Source organism: Populus trichocarpa, chromosome 19, assembly GCF_000002775.5.
Source record: "Populus trichocarpa isolate Nisqually-1 chromosome 19, P.trichocarpa_v4.1, whole genome shotgun sequence".
NCBI classification, from domain to species: domain Eukaryota; kingdom Viridiplantae; phylum Streptophyta; class Magnoliopsida; order Malpighiales; family Salicaceae; genus Populus; species Populus trichocarpa.
The window spans coordinates 13,844,800-13,868,064 of NC_037303.2; the positions used below are offsets into that span (position 1 = coordinate 13,844,800).

General features: G+C 30.2%; 2 protein-coding genes and 1 non-coding gene across 3 annotated transcripts; 1 reads left to right on the plus strand and 2 right to left on the minus strand.

The window, feature by feature from the left end:
• Positions 1-2,016: 2,016 nt before the first annotated feature.
• On the minus strand, positions 2,017-2,109 carry TRNAY-GUA (transfer RNA tyrosine (anticodon GUA)). Its single transcript has 2 exons — positions 2,073-2,109; positions 2,017-2,052 (listed from the first exon to the last, which is right to left on the minus strand). It is a non-coding gene; the product is annotated as a tRNA-Tyr (tRNA).
• A 2,716-nt stretch (positions 2,110-4,825) lies between these two features.
• LOC18108581 (desmethylxanthohumol 6'-O-methyltransferase) lies at positions 4,826-6,481 on the plus strand. The gene is made up of 3 exons (XM_006371523.3): positions 4,826-5,172; positions 5,275-5,864; positions 5,946-6,481. Exons 1-3 carry the CDS (start codon positions 5,007-5,009, stop codon positions 6,243-6,245), a joined length of 1,056 nt encoding a protein of 351 aa, XP_006371585.2. The 5' UTR covers positions 4,826-5,006; the 3' UTR covers positions 6,246-6,481.
• A 9,331-nt stretch (positions 6,482-15,812) lies between these two features.
• Positions 15,813-19,344, minus strand: LOC18108582 (uncharacterized). The gene is made up of 7 exons (XM_024591805.2): positions 19,154-19,344; positions 18,256-18,479; positions 17,946-18,166; positions 17,404-17,623; positions 16,848-16,933; positions 16,521-16,612; positions 15,813-16,417 (listed from the first exon to the last, which is right to left on the minus strand). Exons 2-7 carry the CDS (start codon positions 18,343-18,345, stop codon positions 16,134-16,136), a joined length of 993 nt encoding a protein of 330 aa, XP_024447573.1. The 5' UTR covers positions 18,346-18,479; positions 19,154-19,344; the 3' UTR covers positions 15,813-16,133.
• Positions 19,345-23,265: the final 3,921 nt, after the last annotated feature.

Below are 23,265 nucleotides of genomic sequence, written 5' to 3' on the forward strand. Positions count from 1 at the left end.
TTTTTTATTTAATATTATATAATCTTTCCCAAAATCATTCTTGACGTAGTAATATCACCTTGATTATAAAAGAAACAAGGAGCATAAGCTACCGATCTTCTAATCATAGTTTTAAAACTTAATCTAAAAGTAAACTCATATTAAGGCTTGAGTTGTTTTAGTTTAGTAATCTCTAAAATAATTCTATAATTATTCATTAAGATTTTTTATTCTTTTAAAAGTAGATCTAAGACTAATATAAATATAGTTATTTAATTTATATTTCATAATATTCCTTTGAAAAGAAATTGTAAGTGATAAAATCTTGAATTAAGATTTTTATATAATAACACAATTTATTTTTATTTGTTATTTTTTTTATATTGTTTTTATTTGCTCCATTTATTCATCTTTTGATTTCAAATCTTAAAACTCTAAATTTAGAGTTAATTGAAGTAAAAACAGATTTGATAAAACTCTTATTATCAAACTAAAAAATTAAAAGTATTAATAATGAGAGATGTAGTTTAATTGGTCAGATTTTGAGTTTGATTTCCAGAAATCACTAATTCAAGTGCCACAAATCTTGGGGTCACTAGAATCTTATTTAATCGTTAACTTTAGGTCATTGGAGGATTAGTTAAGATGTGTATATACTGATCTGGACATTTATAATTTGAAAAAACACGTGAATTATTAATATATGTTGATGATGATTCTTCCTTCAATTTTTCTTTTTCTCACAAATGAAGATACAATAATTTATTTTCTTGTTTTTGTAGTGGATATTGCATGATTGGTGAGATGAAAATTGTGTCAAAATTGTACGAAATTGCCGCAAAAAGCAATTGCAAAGAAAACTGGAATGCTTATTTTGATGGAAATATATAGCACTACAGCCTAATGATAACAATCAATTTGTCGATATGGGACTTGCTTTTGACCTGGTGCTGCTTACTCATACCAACGGTGGAAAACGGAGAACTGAGCCGGAATGAAAGAAATTATTAGAAGGAGTCTTCCCACGCTACAAAATCCTTAACATTCCTGCTTTGCCGTCTGTCATTGAGGCGTATCCAGAGTAACAAATTTTGAGCCACGTTAGCATACCACTTGAAATAAAGTTGTATCACTGAATCATCATCTACTTTAATTTTGGAATAGGAATACTATGATTTATGATTTATTGGAGGTAATTGAAGGTTAATAATTGTGAGAATTAATTCTTTATGTTTATAATTTTATTACATGTTTATAATTTCAACATGATCTATTAAATATATTTTTTATGTTTTAAATGCTTTTGTTGTAAGTTATTACTAATATAATACATTTCCCACCTTGTAAAAAAATCTTAAAACTTTATTTAATTTTTATTAGATTTTGTTTAATTTATCTTGTGATGATGATGATGATAATAATAATATAAATTAATTATTTAAAAGGTTTTTAGCACCTTTAATAATATATATATATATATATATGTTAAACATTTTATTTTTTATCTCAAATAAAGATGTATATAGTTCACTAACTATCAAAAAGTTTTATGGTGCGTGGGTAATAACTAGTGGTATTCTATTAGCTACTTTTTAAGATCAATTTTGAATAAAAAGACATAACAAATATAAGAGAGAAAATAAAATTTAGGATCCAAAAAAAATGATAAAAATATCTTCACTTAAAATTTTTGTTATTTTTTATATCTATTAAATATTTTTTAAAATAATGGGATAAAAAATCTTTTAAAATTCCATAGAATGGATAATTCGACTCCATAAATTAGATATTACTAGAAAAGGGTTCGAAATTTCTCTTGCATCTATTTTTGGCTAGTCAAAGCTTTATTTGAACGTAGTTTTAGCTAATTAATTATAACTTTTTATTATTATTATTATTTTAGATAAAAAAAAAATGGGATTTGATCGTGTAAAACAAATGAAGCTTAATTACTCCACAAATGAAAAATGGGCCGTGGTTAACCTCTGCGTTATCAGATCATGACCGACTTGTCATTTAAAAAACTAAAAGGAATTATCCGACCTGCCGGATTCGAACCAGCGACCTAAGGATGGCTATTTGGATTTCACCCACTACAGTCCTCCGCTCTGCCAACTGAGCTAAGGTCGGAAGCTATCCGTGCAGGGTGGCTAAACTTATATAATATAATATAATTTGTGCCACAATTTACGTCACATCTGAAGATTCTGAACTTGCGTATGATCGTTTGGATCAACCTATAGTGTTTTAATTTAATTTGTACATTAGGTTAATTGAATCTTTAATTTGCATTAAAAATAAATAAACTAAAACATTATAATTCAATTCTATTTTATTAAGAAAAATCACTACATATATAAAATATGATTCGTTATTTTTTAATACTATACAATTTCTCCTCTAAGTTATGTCTCCTCATGTTATTATTAATGTGATTTTCTATCATAAATATGTTGGGTGAAGTCTCAAGTTTTAATCCCACTTTATTTAAAATTCTAATAAAGTTTTTATATATATATATATATGTGTGTGTGTGTGTGTGTGGACCTCTCAATCAAACTATTTCAGGAAACAATACATTGTTTTGAAGAATTATGAACTACTTAATATCATTTATCTATATACATAAATTGTGAAGCTAGAAATAGTAAGACAAATGCAAAGTGACCTACCCTTTTTCTGTTTTCCCCCCCTTAATCTGAGATAGCAAGTCTTAAATAATGTCACTTTTATCATTAATTTTTATTTGATATCATATAATTTTTTCCAAAATCATACTTGACATAGCGATATGACCTTCGTTATAAAAAATATTAATTATAACTGGATTTAGCACGATTATGTATTGCTAGTTTTGGCCCTGCAATTCTTAATGGGCCAGCTTATTATTTTTTTTTGTCAAATATAATATTCAAGTATTATAAAAATGTTTTTTTAAAAAATATGTGATTTTGGTTATATTAATTAGATGATAAAAAAAAAACATTAGCATCAAATGAAATATATATATATGACTACACTAACATAAGGAAAAAAACTCTTTTTCAAAAAAAAAATAAAAATATACAGTTCAATTCTTAGCAAATTAAATACGAACATATAAAATTAAATAAAAACAAAAATAAAAAAAATATTTCAAATCAACTTAAATTAGAATGACAAACTTGTCATTCCACAAATTAAATGGTTGCTTTTCAAATTTTGAAAAGCTAGACACAAAAACTGACAAGGAAAGATAAAAGAAAAGGGAAAAGGTTCATTACCAAGCCGAAGCTCTATTGATCACATGAGCCTCCTAGACGTGGAGGAGCATCAAGATGACTCTAATCTCATCCCATATTCCACTACTTGGCTACCATGAGACGTCACATAAACCATCTAAAGAGCAAATTTATGACGGCCAAACAATTGGTTTTTTTTACCGCGGGCAAATTTAATTATTTTACTGTGAAAAAAAAATCATAATAACCCCAATAATCAAGCCTATGTTTTCTTGAGAAGAGCATATTTATAATTTCACTGTTTCAATCTATATGAATCTACAGCTCCAGTTTCTTGGCGCCGTTCAAAACACACTTTCATTTTAGTTTATTCTTTATGTACATCCATGTGGGTTTCTTAAACTTTATTTATTTTGTTAAAAAAGAAAAGCAGTTGGACTATCTCAACTTCTTTCTTAATTCTTTCTTTAGGGATAAATCAGACTTCATTTAGGATCAAGAAGAACAAAAGAAAACCAAGTTCAAAAGGAGACAAACAGGTCGCATAAGTAACAAAAGACACCAAACAAAAATCAGAGACGAGGCTACCTGAAATTTTAACTATAGTTTTAAAACTTTATCTAGGATTAACATGTTACATATAAGAAAAGTTAATTTAAAAAGAAAATTTTTCTATGAAATTAAAATAATATCATTTTAACATGCGCCAAGACTTTAATTACATATCAAAAAAGTTAATTTAAAAAATAATTTAAAATAATATCATTTTAACATGCGCCAAGATTCTAATTACATATCAGAAAAGTTAATTAAAAAAAACCACGAGTCAACACAGGTTTTTTATTATGTCAATTTAAGTCAATTTCTTTACTTATTTTTTATTCAACTCAAACCGATTTAGGTCTTCGATCTCATGTAGATACAATCTTGATCTTATAACTATATATGCTTTTAAAATAACAAGTTAAATTCATTTCATTCGTATAAGTAAATGTATATTTAGAAAAATATCTACTATACTTGTATCAGAGCCGAAACTCAAGATATAAAAGGATACAACCCCATGATTCCAACCATAATGAAGTTCTTTTATATGCTGTTTGTAGCCATATATATGAATTAAGTTCAATCAAAAAATTTTAATTAAATTTCTTGTTTTAAAACTATTTTAAGTGTATTCTAAATAGAATTAAATTTCTAAAGATAGTATAAAAATAAATCAAATATCAACTCCTCAATATTCATTCATCTTTTGTTTAGATATTTTTAAAGGAATAAAATAAAACTAATAAGGATAATATAAAAATAAAATAAAACATATTTTATTTCTTTCTTTCAATCATGCATGCGAATACAAGTTATTCATTAATTAAACCAAAATTGAACGCAACGTCATTTCATGAACATTTTCAGATTATATTTACTCAAATCATACATTGTTGAATGCCTCACGCAATTCATTATATATCCCTGTAGTATGTTTGGTATGTATAAATTTTCAAGTTTGGTAGGGCTTTTAATCCTCTCAGGTCAAAATCTACTCAATACTACGTGGTAGACGTTGATTGATAGCAATATTTAAAGCACATTTCAAATAAAATTAACTAGTGGGTCAGATGCAGAAGTTGAAAATCTTGCCTCAAAGCAACACTAGGAAAAAACAAATTCCGAAAGTTATCACATTTTATTTTTATCCAAGTTTTGTGAGTTAATGTTTACCTGATACACCATTTTTCTTATAAATATTCCCCTCATCTCAAAGCTTTAAGTGGAGAGCAAAAAGTTTAACAAGTGTTGGCAGAGAGAATGGGATCATTAGACGAAGAGGCATTACTGAGAGGCCAAGTAGAAGTATGGCAGCTCATGTTTGGCTTCGCAGAATCTATGGCGTTGAAGTGTGCGATAGAGCTAGGCATAGCAGACATCATAAATTCTCTTGGTGGTCCAGTCACTTTGAACCAGATAGCTTCAGGTTCTTTACAATTTCCACTCGTTTTTTCCATACTCAGAATAATTTTATAGTCGTCCATCTCATTTTATTTAATTTTTTTTTTTTGTGGGGGGGGGGGTTCAGGAATTGACTCACCTTGTGTTGACATTCCCTACCTTGCTCGAATCATGAGATTTCTGGTCCGCAAACGAGTCTTCACACAACACATTCCATCTGATGGAGGAGAGACTCTCTATGGTCTAACCGACAGTTCAAAATGGCTATTACGTGACTCGGAGGTAAGCCTTGCGCCAATGGTTCTGATGCAAAACTATCCATGGCAACTAGCACCATGGCATTACCTCAGCCAATGTGTCAAAGAAGGTGGCATAGCTTTCAAGAAAGCTCATGGTTGTGAAATTTGGGACTTGGCCTCCCAAAATCCTGAATTCAACAGGATTTTCAATGATGCCTTGGCATGTACTGCAAAGATCATTATGAGGGCAGTTGTATCCCATTATAAAGGTGGTTTTGATGATGTTGAGACGTTGGTGGATGTTGGAGGTGGTACAGGAGGAAATTTAGCTGAGATTGTCAAAGCCTATCCTCACATCAAAGGCATAAACTTTGATTTACCACATGTTGTGGCCGCAGCACCAGCATATAATGGGGTGTCACATGTTGGAGGCAGTTTTTTTGAGGCCATACCTAATGCTGATTCAATTTTTATGAAGGTAATTAAGCGTCCCTTTAGTGCAATTTTCATGTTGCTGTCTTGTCTAACATCTTTTTTCTTGTTTCTTCTCTTAATTCAGTGGGTATTGCATGATTGGGGAGATGAAGATTGTGTAAAGATATTAAAAAACTGTCGGAAAGCAATGCCTGAGAAGACAGGAAAGCTGATTTTAGTGGAGATTGTTCTGCAACCAGAAGGAAATGGCCAATTTGGTGATATGGGAATGGTGTCTGATCTAGTGATGTTTGCACACAGCACAGGTGGAAAAGAGAGGACTGAACTTGAATGGAAGAAATTATTAGAGGAAGGAGGGTTTCCTCGCTACAAAATCATCAATATTCCTGCTTTACCATCAATTATTGAGGCCTATCTACAGTAATACAAATTTGATTTCTATGGTCATATGTTGTACTAAAATAAACTTCAAGGTCGGTGCTTTCAGAAAATTTGGCGAGTGATATGTGCTTAATGGCCACAAAAATTTCACATGACCAAAGCTGAATTGTTTTTTTCCCCCCGTTCCTGGTATGTTTCTTTGCTGTTGTTGGTGGCATAGTTATTAGATAGACTGGTTTCCATGATCTGGTCCAAGGTTCAAGATAATGGGTTGGATAAGTTTACTTGTGTTTATTTGTTTTTTAATAAAATATTATTGTTTTAGATAAAAATTAAAAAACAAAAATGAATTACTTTTGAATAATTTAAAAAAATGGTTAAACGAGTATGATTGGGATTTTGACTGGTCACATACGTCATGAATTGACTCGTCGGGTCATCTAAATTTGACTAGATCAATTTTTTAAATGGTTTAAAAACAAACTCAATCCGAGTCAAGCTCAAGGTTCGATAATCTAATGTTAAAGGATGAAATTGAAAAAAAAAATTTTAAAAAATAAACATCAAAGACAAAACTTGAGTTAACCCGGGTTAACTTTACTAACCCGCTACCTGTAAAATGAGATTGGGATAAAAAAATTAAAATAAAAAAAATAACATTGAAAAAAGATCGAAGTTAAATCAATAAAAAAAATACAGAAAAAAACTCGAGTCTACCGGCGTTAACTTGACTAACTCAAACTCAGGATAACCCCACATAAAGAAAAACGAAAAAAACCGCAAATCTCAAGGGCCAATAATTTAATGTAAAATGATGAAAGTAAAAAAAAATCAATTTTAAAATAAAATATTGAGAAAAAACACCTGAGTAAACACGGGTTAACACGATTAATTCATTACTCGGAATATGAGATCAGGATATCCCCACAAAAAGAAAAACATAACAAATCTCGAATCTCAAAATTCAATAACCCAATGTCAAATGAGTTATTAACAAAAAAAAATCAATTTGTAAAAAAATAATTTAAAAAAGGTTGAACTCAAATCGGGCTAATATTCAAAACCAGTGACTCAAGTCATGAGATGACGATTAACCCATGCGCCCAGACACGAAAAAATAACGAAGAGAAATTCTCAATCATAAAAAATAAAAAAAACCAAACAAATAACAATCAAAACAATAAGAATCAAATCTAGTAAAAAAACTAAATGAAAGAAAATACTTAGAGATTAAATTGAAAAACAAAATAAATTAAGAAAGTGATAAAAAAAAAAAGCAATCAAAAGAATGAGGACCAAAATTATATTAAAAAATTAAATAAAATAAAATGTTGAGGGAAAAAAAAAACAAATCAAGAAAATGATAAAACAGACAGCAATCAAAATAATAAGGATCGTATTGAATACAAAGATTAAATGAAATAAAATATTGAGGGATAAAATTAAAAATAAAAACTTCAAAAAGCATAAAAATCAACACATATAACAATCAAAACAATAAAGATTAAAATTAAAATAAATACAAACTAAAGGATGGGATTGAATTTTGGAAGGTAAGCATGAATCCCTGGGCAAGAGAGAGAAAATAAAAGGGAGAAGAACAAACATACTGTTGCCAAACCATCACGAATTGAACTGCACGCTCCACCCACATTGGTGACGCTGTCATACGACATTTTAGGAGACATGACAGTTGGCTATTTTTCACCGTCAAATGTAATTGATATATCAATTAAACCCCATGAAAAGATTTTTTTACTTTTAAATTTACTCTTCCTTGGTTGTCATTATAAGGAGCAAAAACATCATTAAACTAAAGTAATTCACGATCTAATAAGTCTTGCTCCCCCTAGTTATTTTTTTTAATAATAATGATATTATCTGTCTTAAATATGATAAGTGATAAAAAACCATAATTAATTCCAAGTGGACCTTCAAAACGCAAGTCAAATGGTCTGGGGAACTGACAGGAAGCATTGCTCTACCATGAAAGACATATTCCATCCCCATAACCTTATCAACATGTAGAAGAAGCTCACAAAGAATCAAGGATGTGCTCTCTACACTTGTGGACAACCGCCCAAAATATACAAGTCATCAATGGTGAAAGTGTTTTTCCAAGAATTTTTCTGCTGCTTCTTAATGTTGTTTTTTAATCGGGGAAGTGATCGTTTAGTGATGAACACGGATTTTTTTTTTAAAAGTGAAATAAACAATACAAATATCCAAACACCTTAAAATACATAATTCAAATAAAAATTCATACATGGTTTAAATAACTTAAAAATACGAAAAAAAAAAATAAGATTGAACAACTATGTTTTATTGATAGAGTTTCAGAACATTTTCTAGAGAACATGTCTTGAAACACACTGCAGACAACTAGTGAGATGATACAACATTCTAAGGTATATCACCAACTTCAAAAAAAAATTAGCAGGGACCAATACAGTGAACCCGCGACAACGAGAACAAAAACATACACAAAATGACATCAATTTAATCTCATGCCACCTCACCTTCCACCTTTGTTATGATAGTAACAAGTCCTAGAAATAATGTTCAAATATCCCACCAAGCAAGGCATGTATTTCAAGTTCTCTCTGAGTATTTGTCGTCTTTTTTTGTAGTTAACAAATGGTTAGTCTAAAACACAATATTTCTCTCTATATAAGTATTCATATCTCTTATTTTACTCATTTGATTCCTCACCATCTACCTCTGTCTTCCCATGGTTTCATCCTTCAATCATGCCTTCCCGGTCTAAAATACAGTATAAGGCTTTCTCATACCCAAGATCCTCTAATGCTAGTGTTAGTCTACTAAAATTGAAAATTTGAGATTCGGACAACGGGGAAAGGGGAGATTGGGGAGTGGGGACTATGTAGTGGAGTGTCAGGGAACTTAGATAGGGAGGCGGTAAATTTTTTAACTTTTACGGGTTAAAACTCGAAATCGATCAAACTCGGTCAATATCAGTCAAACTCGTAAAATCGGTCCGATTTTACCGATTTTAACCGAGCTTGACTGATTTTGACCGAGTTTTAACCTGATTTAACATGTTATGTACATGTTAACTTATAAAATCATAAGATTTTAAGAGTCAACTCGTGATTTTAATAACCTTGGTTAGGAGAATCAACGATGATAAGAATGTTTGGTTTGGCCTGAGCTTGATGGACGGTGGCGGTGAAAGGAACGATGGTATTTGGGCGGTTGGTCAATGCCTACCACCTACGTCAGTATACACAATAGGATAGGCCTGTGATTTTGACCTGTTACGGATTTAAAACTATATAAAAAAAATTAAAGTGAAAATTAAAAAATTTTAAAGACAAAAATAAACACACTGACGTAGTATTAATTTTAGCAACTAATATTTCTACTCGACTACAACGACGTCGCACTATCTCAGTACACGGTCCAAAAGAAAGATGACAAGTGTACGGGGTTGCTTCGGGAAAAGGCGAAGTGATGAGCTGCAATTACGTCAAAAGAGGTGGAAAAGATATCAATTAAAATCTGGACACGTGGATTGGATTGGAGGCTCAACTACTCATGATTGAAATTCAAAAAGATGGTGATGGTTGAAACTTGAAACAATATTTATTTACATTATCTTTCTTACATGGAATATGTCTTTCAAATCGATGAATTAGGGTTCATCTAGTCATGAATCAACCCAATTGAATCGAATCAACTAGGTGCTTTGAAATCAACATCTTTTTCAATTTAATTGATCAATTATTTTTCAAATCTATGAATTGGGGCTTGACTAGTTTTAACAACTATGTTAAAAAAACTTAACATGCGATGACAGCCCCATTTGCAACAAGTAAAGTGGCGGTGGAAGAGAGAGATGGTTCTTTTGACAGGTTCTAGACTTCTAGCTGTTAATTAGGCCTGGGCTCTTTTTGGTCTTGGTAATTAAGTGGGCCCGTTGAATTATCTTGATGGGCCTTGGATCTAATATAAATGTCCTTAAGGTTGGATATTTTTTTATCTGGGCTTAGCATGCGCGCGCGCGCGTGTGTATATATATATATATATATATATATATATATATATATATATATGGGCTGATATATTAGTAAGGACGAATTTTGGATAGGGTTTTGGCTCGCACTTCCTTCTCCTAACGGTCTCCATGAGGAATGATTCTTAGAAATGATTAACTGTAATGTCCAACCAGTCACAAGGAAGGATGGTAATGGGCTGGCTAAAAAGCAGGTGTCCGTCCATTTAGGTCCACTATGTTCCAATTAAGGACTTATTTGTATGAAATGTTAAATATAAATACCAAAAAAACTTCCTACAAATGGATTAAGGATTAAAATGTAAAATACTAAAATACTATTTTTAACATTTACGGGCCGGGAATGATCTACTAGCCTAACCTAAGCGTGATACTCATGCATGACTTTATCTCTATTTGTTCAGCCCATCAAGTAGGCTTTCAATGGGCCTTTAGCCCATGTTTTCATTTTTTACTTCAAAAATAGAGAGGTAAAAAAAAGAAGATAAATTGGTATTGCCATTAAAACTCATTTGCAGCAAGGATGTCGATTGAGTACTCATGGCTGAAATTTTTTGATATTTATATTTTATTTATTATTTATCGAATAAAAAAATTAGATGTTGATAAACTACTCATCGAGTTTTAGATATTTAATGTGAATTTATTATCTATTATTTTATTATTAATTAATAAAAACTAAATAGTAATATATATTTGAAATATGTATTTTTATATTAAATTATAAATATTATTCATATATGTGTATTTTATGTCAATATCAAAGTATGTATATATCATATTGTATTAAAAAATTAAATATTTTATAAATATATTTATATATTATAAATATATATATTTTGGATTAGTTTCGGGTGGATTTAAGATCTGGATTGACAATATTTATATCTTATCTATTATTCATAAGATCAAAAAAAAAAATAGCCACTCATTTGGGTATATTTGAGTCAATAATCATTTGATATTAAATTGTTATTGGTACTTGGTATGTTTGGAAGGGAATAGAGAAATGAGAAGTCAAAAGTAATATGAAAATAGAAGATTGTGGTTTTTTCTTCTTTTCATGAGATAAGCTCTTGGGAAATTAAAATAAATTAGATGAAATTATTATGCGAAAGTCATTGGAAAATCACAATTTAGTCCTTGACACATTATCCCATTATAAATTAATACCTTTTGATTTTATCATTTTCATCTCAAACATAATGGACAACAAATAATGTCACTCCTAAATCCATCTAACATTATAAGTGATATTCAAATATTTCCTTCTATTTCAATTTGCATGTGTTTGTTAAATATTTTCATTAAAATCAATGAATAAACTTCAATATAATTTATTGAATAAAAAAAATTATCGTAAAATAATCATATTTTTTCTTTTCTTTCATTAAAGCTAGCTAGTGAAATGGAGGAAAGAAACTAAATATTAAATATATTTGATGTTATTATTTCTTAAAGCATATTGGCTTATTTTGACATTTTAAATGAAAGTATTTAGTGAGCACATACAAATTGAACAAAATATCTAAAAAATATATATATAAAATAATTTTAAATAAAAATAATAATTTTTAGTCGATCCTCATTTAAAACACAATACCAAAAAAAAAACTCAAATTGCAATGATTAAAATCTTATCCACCAAGGATGAAATATGGACCTTCTCATATTGGTTTTACATACAGGAAGTTACCCCACTAGATCTTTAAAAATTAAGGGGTCAATTTAAAATCTTGAAAATATTTTAGTTTGTCATGTTGTTAACCTTTCTCACTCAACTTGAGAAATGTTAATCAGGGTTATTAAATCTTATCAATACAGGTTAGTTGTAAAGAAAATATTTTGAAATTAATCTAATTAGACCCACTCAATTCAATTCATTACCCAGTCAACCTGATTAAAATCAATTTGATATTTTAAAAACATTTAAAATAATACAATTTTAATTTAAAAATAAAATTAAAACAGCATTTTGATTAGCTAGACTTCAACAACAAACATGGCCTGGATTTTAAGGATAAGATCCAACATAGGAAAAAGATATGGGTAAATTCTGGAAAACATGGAAGTGAATTGGTTAGCCTTATCTTATAGTTGATGTGTTCAATTAATATTTAATCCAATATTATTTTATAGCTTGAAATGCAGCCTAAAAAGACATGTAACCTGACACCTGTGTGTGGAACCAGGGATTGCGAGCCGAGCGGATATATATTAAGCTAAAGTGGGATATATCTTTGTTGGTATTTTTTTTTTTATATATATATATATATATATATATATGGACAAGGACTTCATAATCCAAGTATAATCTAAGTGGCATACAACCAATCTATCCACATGCCACCTTTTGACTTTTAAAACAAAAAAGGTCCCAGAAACCCATGTCTATAGCTAGTAGCTAGATAGGTAAATTACGCTTTACCGGGTGTGTTGTATCGATTTTTTTTAATGTAAAAAATATTCAAATATTACTAATATATATATATTTTTTAAAAAATCTCATTTAAGTTATGGATTCTATTGGTCCTATAAAATAATTTTATTTAATTATATAATAAAAAGAAACTACAGTAAATAGATTGAGATTAAAAAAAATGTGATAACGATAACGCTTGCTAAAGAATTACAAAAATTAAATTTTAACTTTTAATTTTTCCCCTACCTCGGAACACATAACTTGAAAAAAAGGACTCACCATTGAAAAAAGGGCTTAATCTTTACTTGTTTTATATTAACAGAATTGTATTTAGTTTTGTGATATTGAGCATCAATCAAGAGCTAGGTTTGTTCCTTGACACAATAAATACATAATATCATGACAACCAAAACAAATAATAAGATGGAATTCAAAATGCACTTGACGTCATGATCTAGTGGGGGAAGGGATTTGTTCCTTTCATCTGCACCCAGGTTCGATCCTCTCTGTGTATATCTGTCACCCCCGCGGTGCCTTACTTGCTCACTGGGCTTGCAGGGTGTTCAGTGAGCGTGGGGATTAGTTGTGGTGCGCGTAAGCTGGCCCGAACACCCCGAGTTATATATATAAAAAATAAAATCTAAAATTAATCTAATATAAAAAGTTCAAATTAAGAAAAAAAGTCATTGTTTTTTAAGTATTTTTAGATTATTTTGATATATTAATGTTAAAAATAAAAATAAAATCTAGAAAAATATTATTTTAATATGTTTTTAAATAAAAAATTATTTAAAATAATATTACGATACAAAACTCTTTGAATAGTTTCAGAAACAAAAAACTAATCACAAGTGGACAGAAAGTGGATGGCACTTGAAAATTTAGAAGCTATCTGGCTAGTATTTACGTCAATCAAATGCTTTTGTTTTTTTACAAACCACTAGCAACGTCAATCAAATGCATTTGTTTTTGATAATCCACTGGCTAGATCATGAGCTACAATCCATGTTTATAAACTTGTCTGGTTTGACAGGTTGATTAAGATTTTAATTAAATTTTAAATAAGTTAAACTTGGATTTATAATTGAAACAATCAAACTTAAATGATTTGTTAAGTTATTCTAAAAATCCAGGTGATTCAATATAACCCTGCTGAGATTTTTTTTTTTTTTTACATTTTTTTTTATAAATATAAAAATATAAAATAATTTATGAATACTTAGCTTCAAATATTTATTTATAATCTACATTCACATAAATTATTTTTTAACTTTTCGACATGAGATAACTATACATAATCTACTTTCACAAACTATACATAATCTACTTTCACATTAATTATTTCTTAACTTTTTGATGTGGGATAATTGTACTATACTTCACATTTTTTTTATATATTTTATATTCACATGAATTATTTCTTAACTTTTAACATAGAATGATTATATTACACTTCATACCTCATATTTTTTTATAGCATACATCAATGTATATTGCTTTTTAATTTTTCAATATGAAATAACTATATTATTGAGCTATTTTTTTTTCCAGTACCTAATCAGATGAATTGGCATTCTCATTTCATCTTTAATATTTTTTTTTATCTTTTTTTAATTTCAAGTGTGATTTTTTTACCATATTTTCTATACCAAACATACAGAAGAGGCAAGAATTCCACAGCACAAGCACCATATCTATGATGTCCTTTACCAGTAATTCTTGGTCCCTAGGAATCTGGGTTGCGTGCCCTGAAGGACACAAAGGCTACAATATGGCAGCCATTCATGTCTAGTGCAAGTGTACAATGTACATGTCTTGACAAGAATGACAAGCTCACCAAACATTTGGCATGGTTATCCATTTTGTTTTGCCACAAGAAATTTAGCCTCATAACCATAATTCAGATAACATTTGGTATTCTTTTTTGCCCGGCTGCATAGAAAAATTGTCTGATTACTCTAATATATATATATATATATATTTTTTTCAAAACCAGCAGAATGCATAACCACCAACAACTAAAGTGCTTGGTATCGACCGACATGAGCTTAAATGCCAGCACACATGAGCATGCACCCCAAGTCACTGGCACAAGAATGTGTTAATGGGCAACAGGTGTTTAATGGTTTTGGAAATTGCAACCAAAAGAGTCAAAAACAGATTTATAGTGGGATTTTTCAGCAGCAGCATCAAGGACCCACTCTTGCTTTGGTTTAGACTATCCTTCGAGCTTCATCATTATTGTGAGGGGATGATTGAGATGCAGGTAATAGTTATTTTTTAAAGTTTTTTTTTTTAATATATATTAAAATAATATTTTTTTATTTTATTAAAATTATTTTTAACATGAAAATATTAAAAAATTTAATTTAAAGTAAGGAAAAAAATAAAATAAAAATTATTTTTTGTTAAAAACGTTTTTGAAACGTAAAAATGTACACACCCTAAATATATGATTTTTTTTTATTAACGTGAGTATCCGGATCAACTTGTGCTTACCTCGACTAATCTTATGGATCTGGAGTTAATGATCATGTATATCTCCAGTGGCCTTGAGATTTGTAAAACTCAAACCGGTAACCCTAGGAAACAAATATATAGCATGAACAGTTAAGTTACATAAAAATATATGATTTTTATATTCATGGATAGGTGATATTTCACCAAGAGGACAAGTTAATCAAGTTTAATCTAGAACAATTAATTAAACTGGATTATATTCTCAAGTAAATAAAATCAAACCAAACAAATTCTAAATGGACTCTCTTTTAAAACTAGCCCGGGCTTTTGATCGAGCGCGGGTCAGGTCTATCAAGAGGCCAGATTAGATTTAATGACACTGCTATCTAGTCCAATCAATCTGACAGGGAAGGAGGGGAACATGCCGCTGAAATGTGTATGAAATTTTCTGAAGATTCTTGGCTTGATTTTTTCCCAGAGGCCAAATTCACAAGAATCAGAGTCCATCTCCAAGGTGAACGTATGGCTGTCATCAAACATATAGAATATGCCACTATATGGTGATTCATGATGCAAGAAAACAATAGATTTATAGTAATGATCAAGAGAGAGTGCTGAGTGCTGTGCCGGACAATCCAAAAGCACATTCACACACATGCAAGTTGCTGTGGCTTTAGAGACATGGAGGAAGCTTGCAAAAGTATTCAGTGATCTCCTCACTTTCAACGATTTCATGATGGTCAAGAAAAAGTGTGTTGCACAATAAAAGGAAGTTCAAAGTTCAAGAGCCTCTAATCCTACTATCTCTCAGGGACCTCGACCATCACTCTACACATAACGAGGCCCCATTTACCACTTAAACAGCAGCCAAAAGAAGAGGAGTAACCTCATCAACACTGACTGGCTAGAAATTGAGCTTGGTTGCGAGAAAGAACTAGCTAGAGTCCTCAGACACAAAGTCCACGCCGGAGATCCAACAAAAAAAAGGAGGATTTTAGTAATCAATCCCCCTGTTAAGGGGAAGTTTCAAAAGTGAAATCTTTTAAGTTATGGTACTGGCCACGCCTAGTCCCCGTGAAGTAATTGAAGTCATGGTGCTCGACCCATAGTTGCTTTAGCCATGAATCTGCCACGCTTAGAAGTGACACTAGCCTATCTTGGTCCCGACCGCAATTGCCTGAGACCCACACGTTCCCTTGCATCTTGTAAGTGGCCAAACCAAATGGAGGGAGAGTGATGTTTTCCCCTTCCTTTCGCTTCTTTTCCGGACTCTCAATGTCATCTTCTACGTCCATATCTGAAGGCATAAACATACATTAAACGCGTACTAAATAAGCTAATCAATCAGCATATTCGAAGCTCTCTAGGTGAAGATCAGAGAATTGGGCTAGAAAAGGTACCTTGAAAAGATGATGAGAGGGTGTGGTACGTGAGGAAGCATGTGGACAAGTCCTTTATGGTTCTTCCCATTGGAATGTGATAGATAGGGTACCTGCGTATAGTTGAACACAAATGCTTCGATGTTATTAATATAAACATGCTGATGGGTGTGAAGAATAATGATTCATTGAAGCTTATCAGGGAACTCCCATGAATTGAATAACAGGATAAACAATTAGGCACCATGTTAAATGTGGAAACCATGCCTTTGAGTATACTTTAGTTAACTTAATTATTTTGATTGCTTGTCGTGCGAGTTTCTGTAAGAGAGAGATTGAGAAACCAACCAGGCAATTGCCATCCAACTTGCCGGTGAAAGATCTACACTTCTCAATGATGTTAAACCCGGAAAGCGTCGAGCAAATCCATTAATCTGTAAGCAAAAGGCCAAGAAGGTGTCATAGAATCCAAGCTTTAAAACAAAGCGAAGGAATTAGTACATTTTAATAGTCAAAATCAACCCCAGTTTTAAGAACTCATTTTGTTGATGGTCTCATGGATTCTTCTTCCAGACAACAGTATAAAGTTAAAGAGACAATACCGATAGAACGTGCGAATATATGCTCAGGAAACACCATGATGAACTAAACAACGAAAGATATGAATCTATTAGCTTAAGACATTGCAGTTCTTTATTTTATAGTACAAAAGTCAAAAGTTGCAATTCCTCTTTACAAGATGCCTATCATGAAAAGGATGCGGAATGATTCTCAACAAATCAATATAGTTTTGCTTTGTCTTTATCATTCATAATCTTTGAAAACTGCTGAAAAATGCTAATCAAAGTAGATTGAAAAAAGCTACAAGCTGTAAGATTTGCGCAAGAGCAAAAAAGACACCAACCTTGTCCATCAAAGGAACTCTTCCATAAGGAGTTGATCTCTCAAAGTATTGAAAATATAGGCGCCCCAGTCTATCATTTCTAGGACAAGGGTTGTCTTGCTCTGACCCTCCTTCTGATGAGCATCCATCGCACCTGCATTTCTTGTCACTCTCACTATCATCACTCCACGAATCGCTGAAAGAGTCTCTCGTTTCGCCATCACCAGACTCAGTGTCTTCCCTGCAAACACCAAATCAAAAACATTCCAAACATTACTTTCTCGGCCTCGTCTGCTTAAGATGAACACTCAAAATTCACACAATTCACCCTCCCAGTTAGTATGTTACAGACTTCCAACAATCATAATTTAAAAAACTTGAACAAATGAAAGGGCTAATTGCAACAGTATTGGTCACAAAATCAATAAGTTTTTAGCTAATGCATCTGGGATTTTGAAACACTTCTGTGATCTTCTTTCATCAATTAACATGATAACTTACATGGTTCATTAATTTCAAGAGGAATATTAAAGGTGCATAAACACAAGAAAACAAAGTGATACCTGAAACTGTTGACTGGAGAATTGCTTGTGAAAATTTGGATAGCAGAGAGGTAAGGCACATAGTATTGAACCAAGGTTTCACCATTGTCCAAAGCAATAGGAACTCCAGCCCCATAAGCACTCCATTCATCATAACAATTCCATAGATCACCCAGAGTAAAATACTCCACTGTGTCTCTCTCCCATGGGTGCCATAGTCTGTTTAGATTCCTAATCTCCCTCTAAAACACAAATAAAACAATTGGCCAACAATCACGCACAACTCAATTTGCAGATAAACTCTTCAGAAGCAAGACAAAAAAACACAAACCTTGTGGAGGGATTGAGATGGGACCAGCGGAGTTGTGCAATGAAGGAAGCAATCGAGGTTTGATTGCATTGACCCTTTGTCGAGAAACATGATTTTAGACTAAAAAAGACAGGAAATCTCGAGTCAAAGAGTCTTCCTCTTGTCCCTGTGAAAACAGAGGAGGGACAATAGAGAGATAGGAAGAAAGAGCGGAGAGAATGAGAGATTATAGGGATACGATTTCCCTATTCAAAGAAAGAAACAGAAATGTTAGAGAATTCTATTTTTTGACGTTTGGACATCTAAATATAAGGGGAAAAAAAAATCTCACTTCTTTTACTTTATCTTTATCTTTATCAAACAGAAACTAAAATAAATAAGTTTTTGTTGGCAACAAGAAGGAAAAAATGACAATGTTGTCTAAAGATCAAATCTTTTCCCTGTCACCGGAGACTGAAAACTCAGGCAAGATTTTTTCTTCAAATTGGAACACTAAAACCTTCTCTCGAGTGGGAATTACTCCTTTGTTTTATATTGTTTTGTTTTTTTCTTGAAGGAAACTCAACCGTTACACTACAAAACAGAGACTCTGCTTTGATCAATATTGAAGAAACCAAATTACTTGTCTTGGTAATCAAACAACACAAACTCAACGTTAATTCTTCAAGTTAAATCAAGACCCAGCTAGAAAAACACTTTAAATCAACAGAAACAGCAAGAAACCACTCTGAATTTTGAAGGAAGGAAAGGCAGAGTAAATACAAGAAAGTGAGAATTTAAATACTCCTCTGCTTCCTTTTCTTTTGTAGCTCTAAGATCAAGAATGTATTTCTCTTTATAACTGAAAGTGATAAAACGGAATCAACTTTAAGTGAAAAGAACAGCAGATGGCGAGAGCTTGGAAAATCAAGAAACAAACCACTATCCAAAACAGAGTATGTTGATGTCTTGATGTTTTGAGAGGGATACTAAGCAGAGTGTAGTCAATTAGAATTATCCAAATGGAAGAGAAGCATACAGCTTTTGATTTCTTGTGAGAGAGAGAGGGTGAAAATATGGGATACTCGGTAAAGGGGTCAGAACACAATATTTATATCATTTATGGTTCTCACTCTCTCTTCAGGGTACAAATTTTTTCTTTGTTTTAAATTTTTTATGTGGGGAGGGAGGGTTTTTATGGTTTTGCAGTGGGACTTGGTCCCTTGGAATTTTTAGCAGGTAGTATAGGATCTTATTTTTCTCATTTTCTATTTAGAATTAATAAACAAAAAGCTTGGTAAAAAAAATCAAGAAATCTTTTTATGATGAGGAATTTTTTTCAACTGTCTTATGTATTTGGATTAAATTTATTAAATATTAGATAATATATATATATATACTTGAATTTTTATATTTACAAAAAAATGTTATTTTTTATCACCACTTCTTAACTTAAAAACAGAGATAATAATGGAAAACAAACTCATATAGTCACAAATCAAATCCTTAGAATGTTCAACTTAAAAAAAATTAGATTAAAAATAAATATATTAAATTTTAACCAAGTTACGAATTCATCCATTAGATTATCCAAATTATATTAAATTAATTTATATTTAATTTAATTTAAAACTCAATTCATATAAAAATATTAAATTAAAGGATAAGGTAGACCCACGCACTGGTTAATAGTGAAAATCTATCACATATTAGTCAAATTTCCGCATTCAAATAATGAGAATAAAAAATCTTACTGACTTCTAAGTTTTATATGATATATTTATTTCCTTTTTGTTTATTATAGTTATTTCCTTTTTGTTTATTTAATGAGGTTATTATATACCACATTTCTTCCAACTCTAATTACGGTTAACCTTAAACAATATTGATAACTATCGTATTCAACTTTAATCAATTTATTAACACGAGTTCCTCTTATCCTAAGTACAATTACTTATTAATTAACCCATCTAGAAATGGCACTAGCATTTATCGTCATCTCATGCAAGGACGGGTTCAAGTTCAAAGTTTTGATCAGCCAAAAGTGAAGTCTTTAAAATTTAAATGCCATTTTCCTAGGACCATGTCCAAGTAAAATTAATGGGAGTTGTTGGAAATTTGAATTTAAAAAGAAAAATATATATTAAAAAAAAAGTACGAAAATTTTATTTCAAAACTTAATTATGGCAAGTTATTGAATTCGGCAAGTTATTGAAATTAAGATATGTAGTAGGGTGAGGTTCTTAATTCACTAGGATCTTTTCTCGGAAAGGAAAAGGAAAAGAGAGAGAAAGACATCTAGGTTAGGATTTCACTTGGACCTATCATGGCAAGGATTAAAAAACGACAACTTATTATTTTTTTTTTTTTAAAATGCAAGCTTTTCCTAATTTTATTGATAAATAAAAAGGTAAAACAAAAAATAACTCTCAAGCCAAGAAATGAAAGTTTTTTTAATTAAAACTGTCGGTTTTGAATCTTATATTTTAATAATTTTAAAAGATAAAATGTTTATTTCTAATTAGTTTTATTCATAAAATATTTTACAATACAACTAATTATATATAAAATATTTTTTTTTCAATATTAAATATTATTTAAAAAAAAAACAATATGATATACGGGAAAAAAAGCTAAAATATACCACAAAAGTCCTAATCACAATTGTTTTAGCCTTAAATTGAAGTTTAATACTTTACTATTACTTTTTAAATTGAGGTTTATTTTTCTACTATTATTTTTTAACCTTTAATTGAAGTCTAATATTTTATTATTATTTCTTAACCTTGAGTTAAAGTTTAATCTCTTACTATTATTTTGTTTTAATTATCAGAAAGAGCAGTAAAGGAAACCGCGTGAACGCGAACAGTACTTAAAAACTATTACAAAATAATTTTCAACTACGTACGCCGGATGTCTGTTAGCTGTAACTGATTGACCGACTCCTCCACTGCTTCCTTTCTCGTCACTCATGTCAAGCCGACAAAGGCAGAGGATTTATTTTGTTTCTTGGAGAAACCTAGATTTAGTCTTTAATGTATTATCTTATTGTCAATTCAGTCATCGTTATTTTGATTTTATAGGATTTTTTTTTTGTTTTCAGATTGTTTTAATGTGCTAAAATTAAAAATTATTTTTTTAAAAAAATATTATTTAAATATATTTTCGAGCAAAAAATACTTTGAACACAACCGCTATCATATTTTCAAACACTTTTTTTTTATCTTAAATGGAGTCAATATTAGACAATATCATCCCGTTTTCATATTAGAAATACTCTTGTTAGCTTATTTTGTAGTTATATTTGAACGTTGACAAACGAAATTGGTAGTGTTTAAGAATGCGGTTGAACTGTGTTTTTATAAAATTTTAATTTTTTTTCTTTTAAATTAATTTTTTGAGAGAAAAGATATTTTAAAAAACCTTTATCACACTCCTAAATAGGTCCATTATCTAAATTTGATTGTGTTTGGATAAAAAATGATAAAATAAAAAATTTCGAAGCTCAATTAGTAATAGAGTAATATCTTGGGGACGAAATTGAAGTTTGACGCTGTTGCTTTTTGTCACATAACTAAACAAGAAGGAAAAAAGGTCATTCATGGAGAAAGCAACACGTGGATATCCAGCACGGCATGGGGCATTTTATAGTGACAGATAGAGGGATAGAAGGGTAATCTGAATAGAATAATGGGGTGGAGCCCTTATTCTGACTATTTGTTTGTTTCTCTACGGGTTGATAGATGGATTTACGGTTGGGCGTGCATTTTCATTCATAGCCATAAGTAGAAATTGAGAAAAATATGTAGCTTACAATTTTGAAAAAATAGGTGGAGGGTGATTTTAGTTTTATGAAATAAAAAAAAATTAAAAATATAGTTTATATCATGTAAAAGAAAAAAACTAAATGGAGTGATTTAAAATGATAAAAATATAATTAATAATCGGTGAGAAAATTTTGAAAATAATAAATATAGATGAATTTATGACATCTCAAATGCTAAATATGAAAAATATAACAATAAGAAAATTCAAGAATGTACTTGTGTTATTGGACCATGATCTTAAAATACATATATATTTTTAAAGTTTTTTTATTATGTTTTCTTTATATTTAGCATTATTTAAAAATAATCAACATCAATTGAGAGATATTATTAATTCAACAGCTAAAAAAAGAATTAATCTTATTAATCAAGTGCTCTAAGCCAAACTAGAAGTAAATTAATTCCATCAATTAGTTAAATGGTATAATCAATTAAGGCATGTAATGCCATGTTTTTTACAATGATTTGTTCTCTATTTTAATTTCATGTGAAAGGGGAAAACATAATTGAAGTCATTCAATGCACCAAATCTTATTCTTGACAATGATCTGTTCATGTTTTGTTGTCGTAAGAATTTTGCTTGGTGCATGCGTGGATTTACTAATTGATATATATATATATATATATATATATATATATTAAATAATTTTTAATGATTATTTATATAATTTTTATTAATAATAATAATTATAATAATAACTTACATCAACTAAAGGATATTATTATTAATGATTTCATAAGTAAACTTGTGGGTGATGTTTATTAAAGGATTTTAATGGATGTGTTTACAGGTCTTTTTTTTAATTTAGGTACCAATTATAATCTTTTATTAATCTTAATTTCACTAGCCAGAAAAAACTATTAAATTTACAAGAAATTAAAACTCCAATTACAAAAACATATCCTTGTTATGTGCACTTTTAATATCAAATATCTTGATTTAATTTATATATTTCAAGATTATTAAACTCTATTCTATTCAAAATACAACACATAAATGGAAAAAATAAGCATAAATTTCTTATTTTAATCATTTTCTTCCTATTTTGTTTCCAAATCGAAAACAGATATCCAAGAACCGAACATGAAGGAAACGACATAGACTCCCTTAATGTGAACATCCTAAAATCAAGAGACTTTCAAGGCCACAAATAAAAATCTATCAAAAAAATGCAGAAAATAATTATAAAAAGAAGGGTGAAAATGACACTCACATGCAAAAAAG

Bases quoted from the DNA above. Each gene is read 5' to 3' on its own strand.
- LOC18108581 (XM_006371523.3), top strand. From the start codon at position 5,007: ATGGGATCATTAGACGAAGAGGCATTACTGAGAGGCCAAGTAGAAGTA. The intron at 5,173-5,274 runs GTTCTTTACAAT...GGGGGGGTTCAG, and splicing joins TTTGAACCAGATAGCTTCAG to GAATTGACTCACCTTGTGTT. The intron at 5,865-5,945 runs GTAATTAAGCGT...CTCTTAATTCAG, and splicing joins CTGATTCAATTTTTATGAAG to TGGGTATTGCATGATTGGGG.
- LOC18108582 (XM_024591805.2), bottom strand. From the start codon at position 18,345: ATGTTTCTCGACAAAGGGTCAATGCAATCAAACCTCGATTGCTTCCTT. The intron at 18,167-18,255 runs GTTTGTGTTTTT...TTTGTGTTTTAG, and splicing joins CATCTCAATCCCTCCACAAG to AGGGAGATTAGGAATCTAAA. The intron at 16,934-17,403 runs GTTGGTGTCTTT...TTTTGCTTACAG, and splicing joins GAGTTCCTTTGATGGACAAG to ATTAATGGATTTGCTCGACG.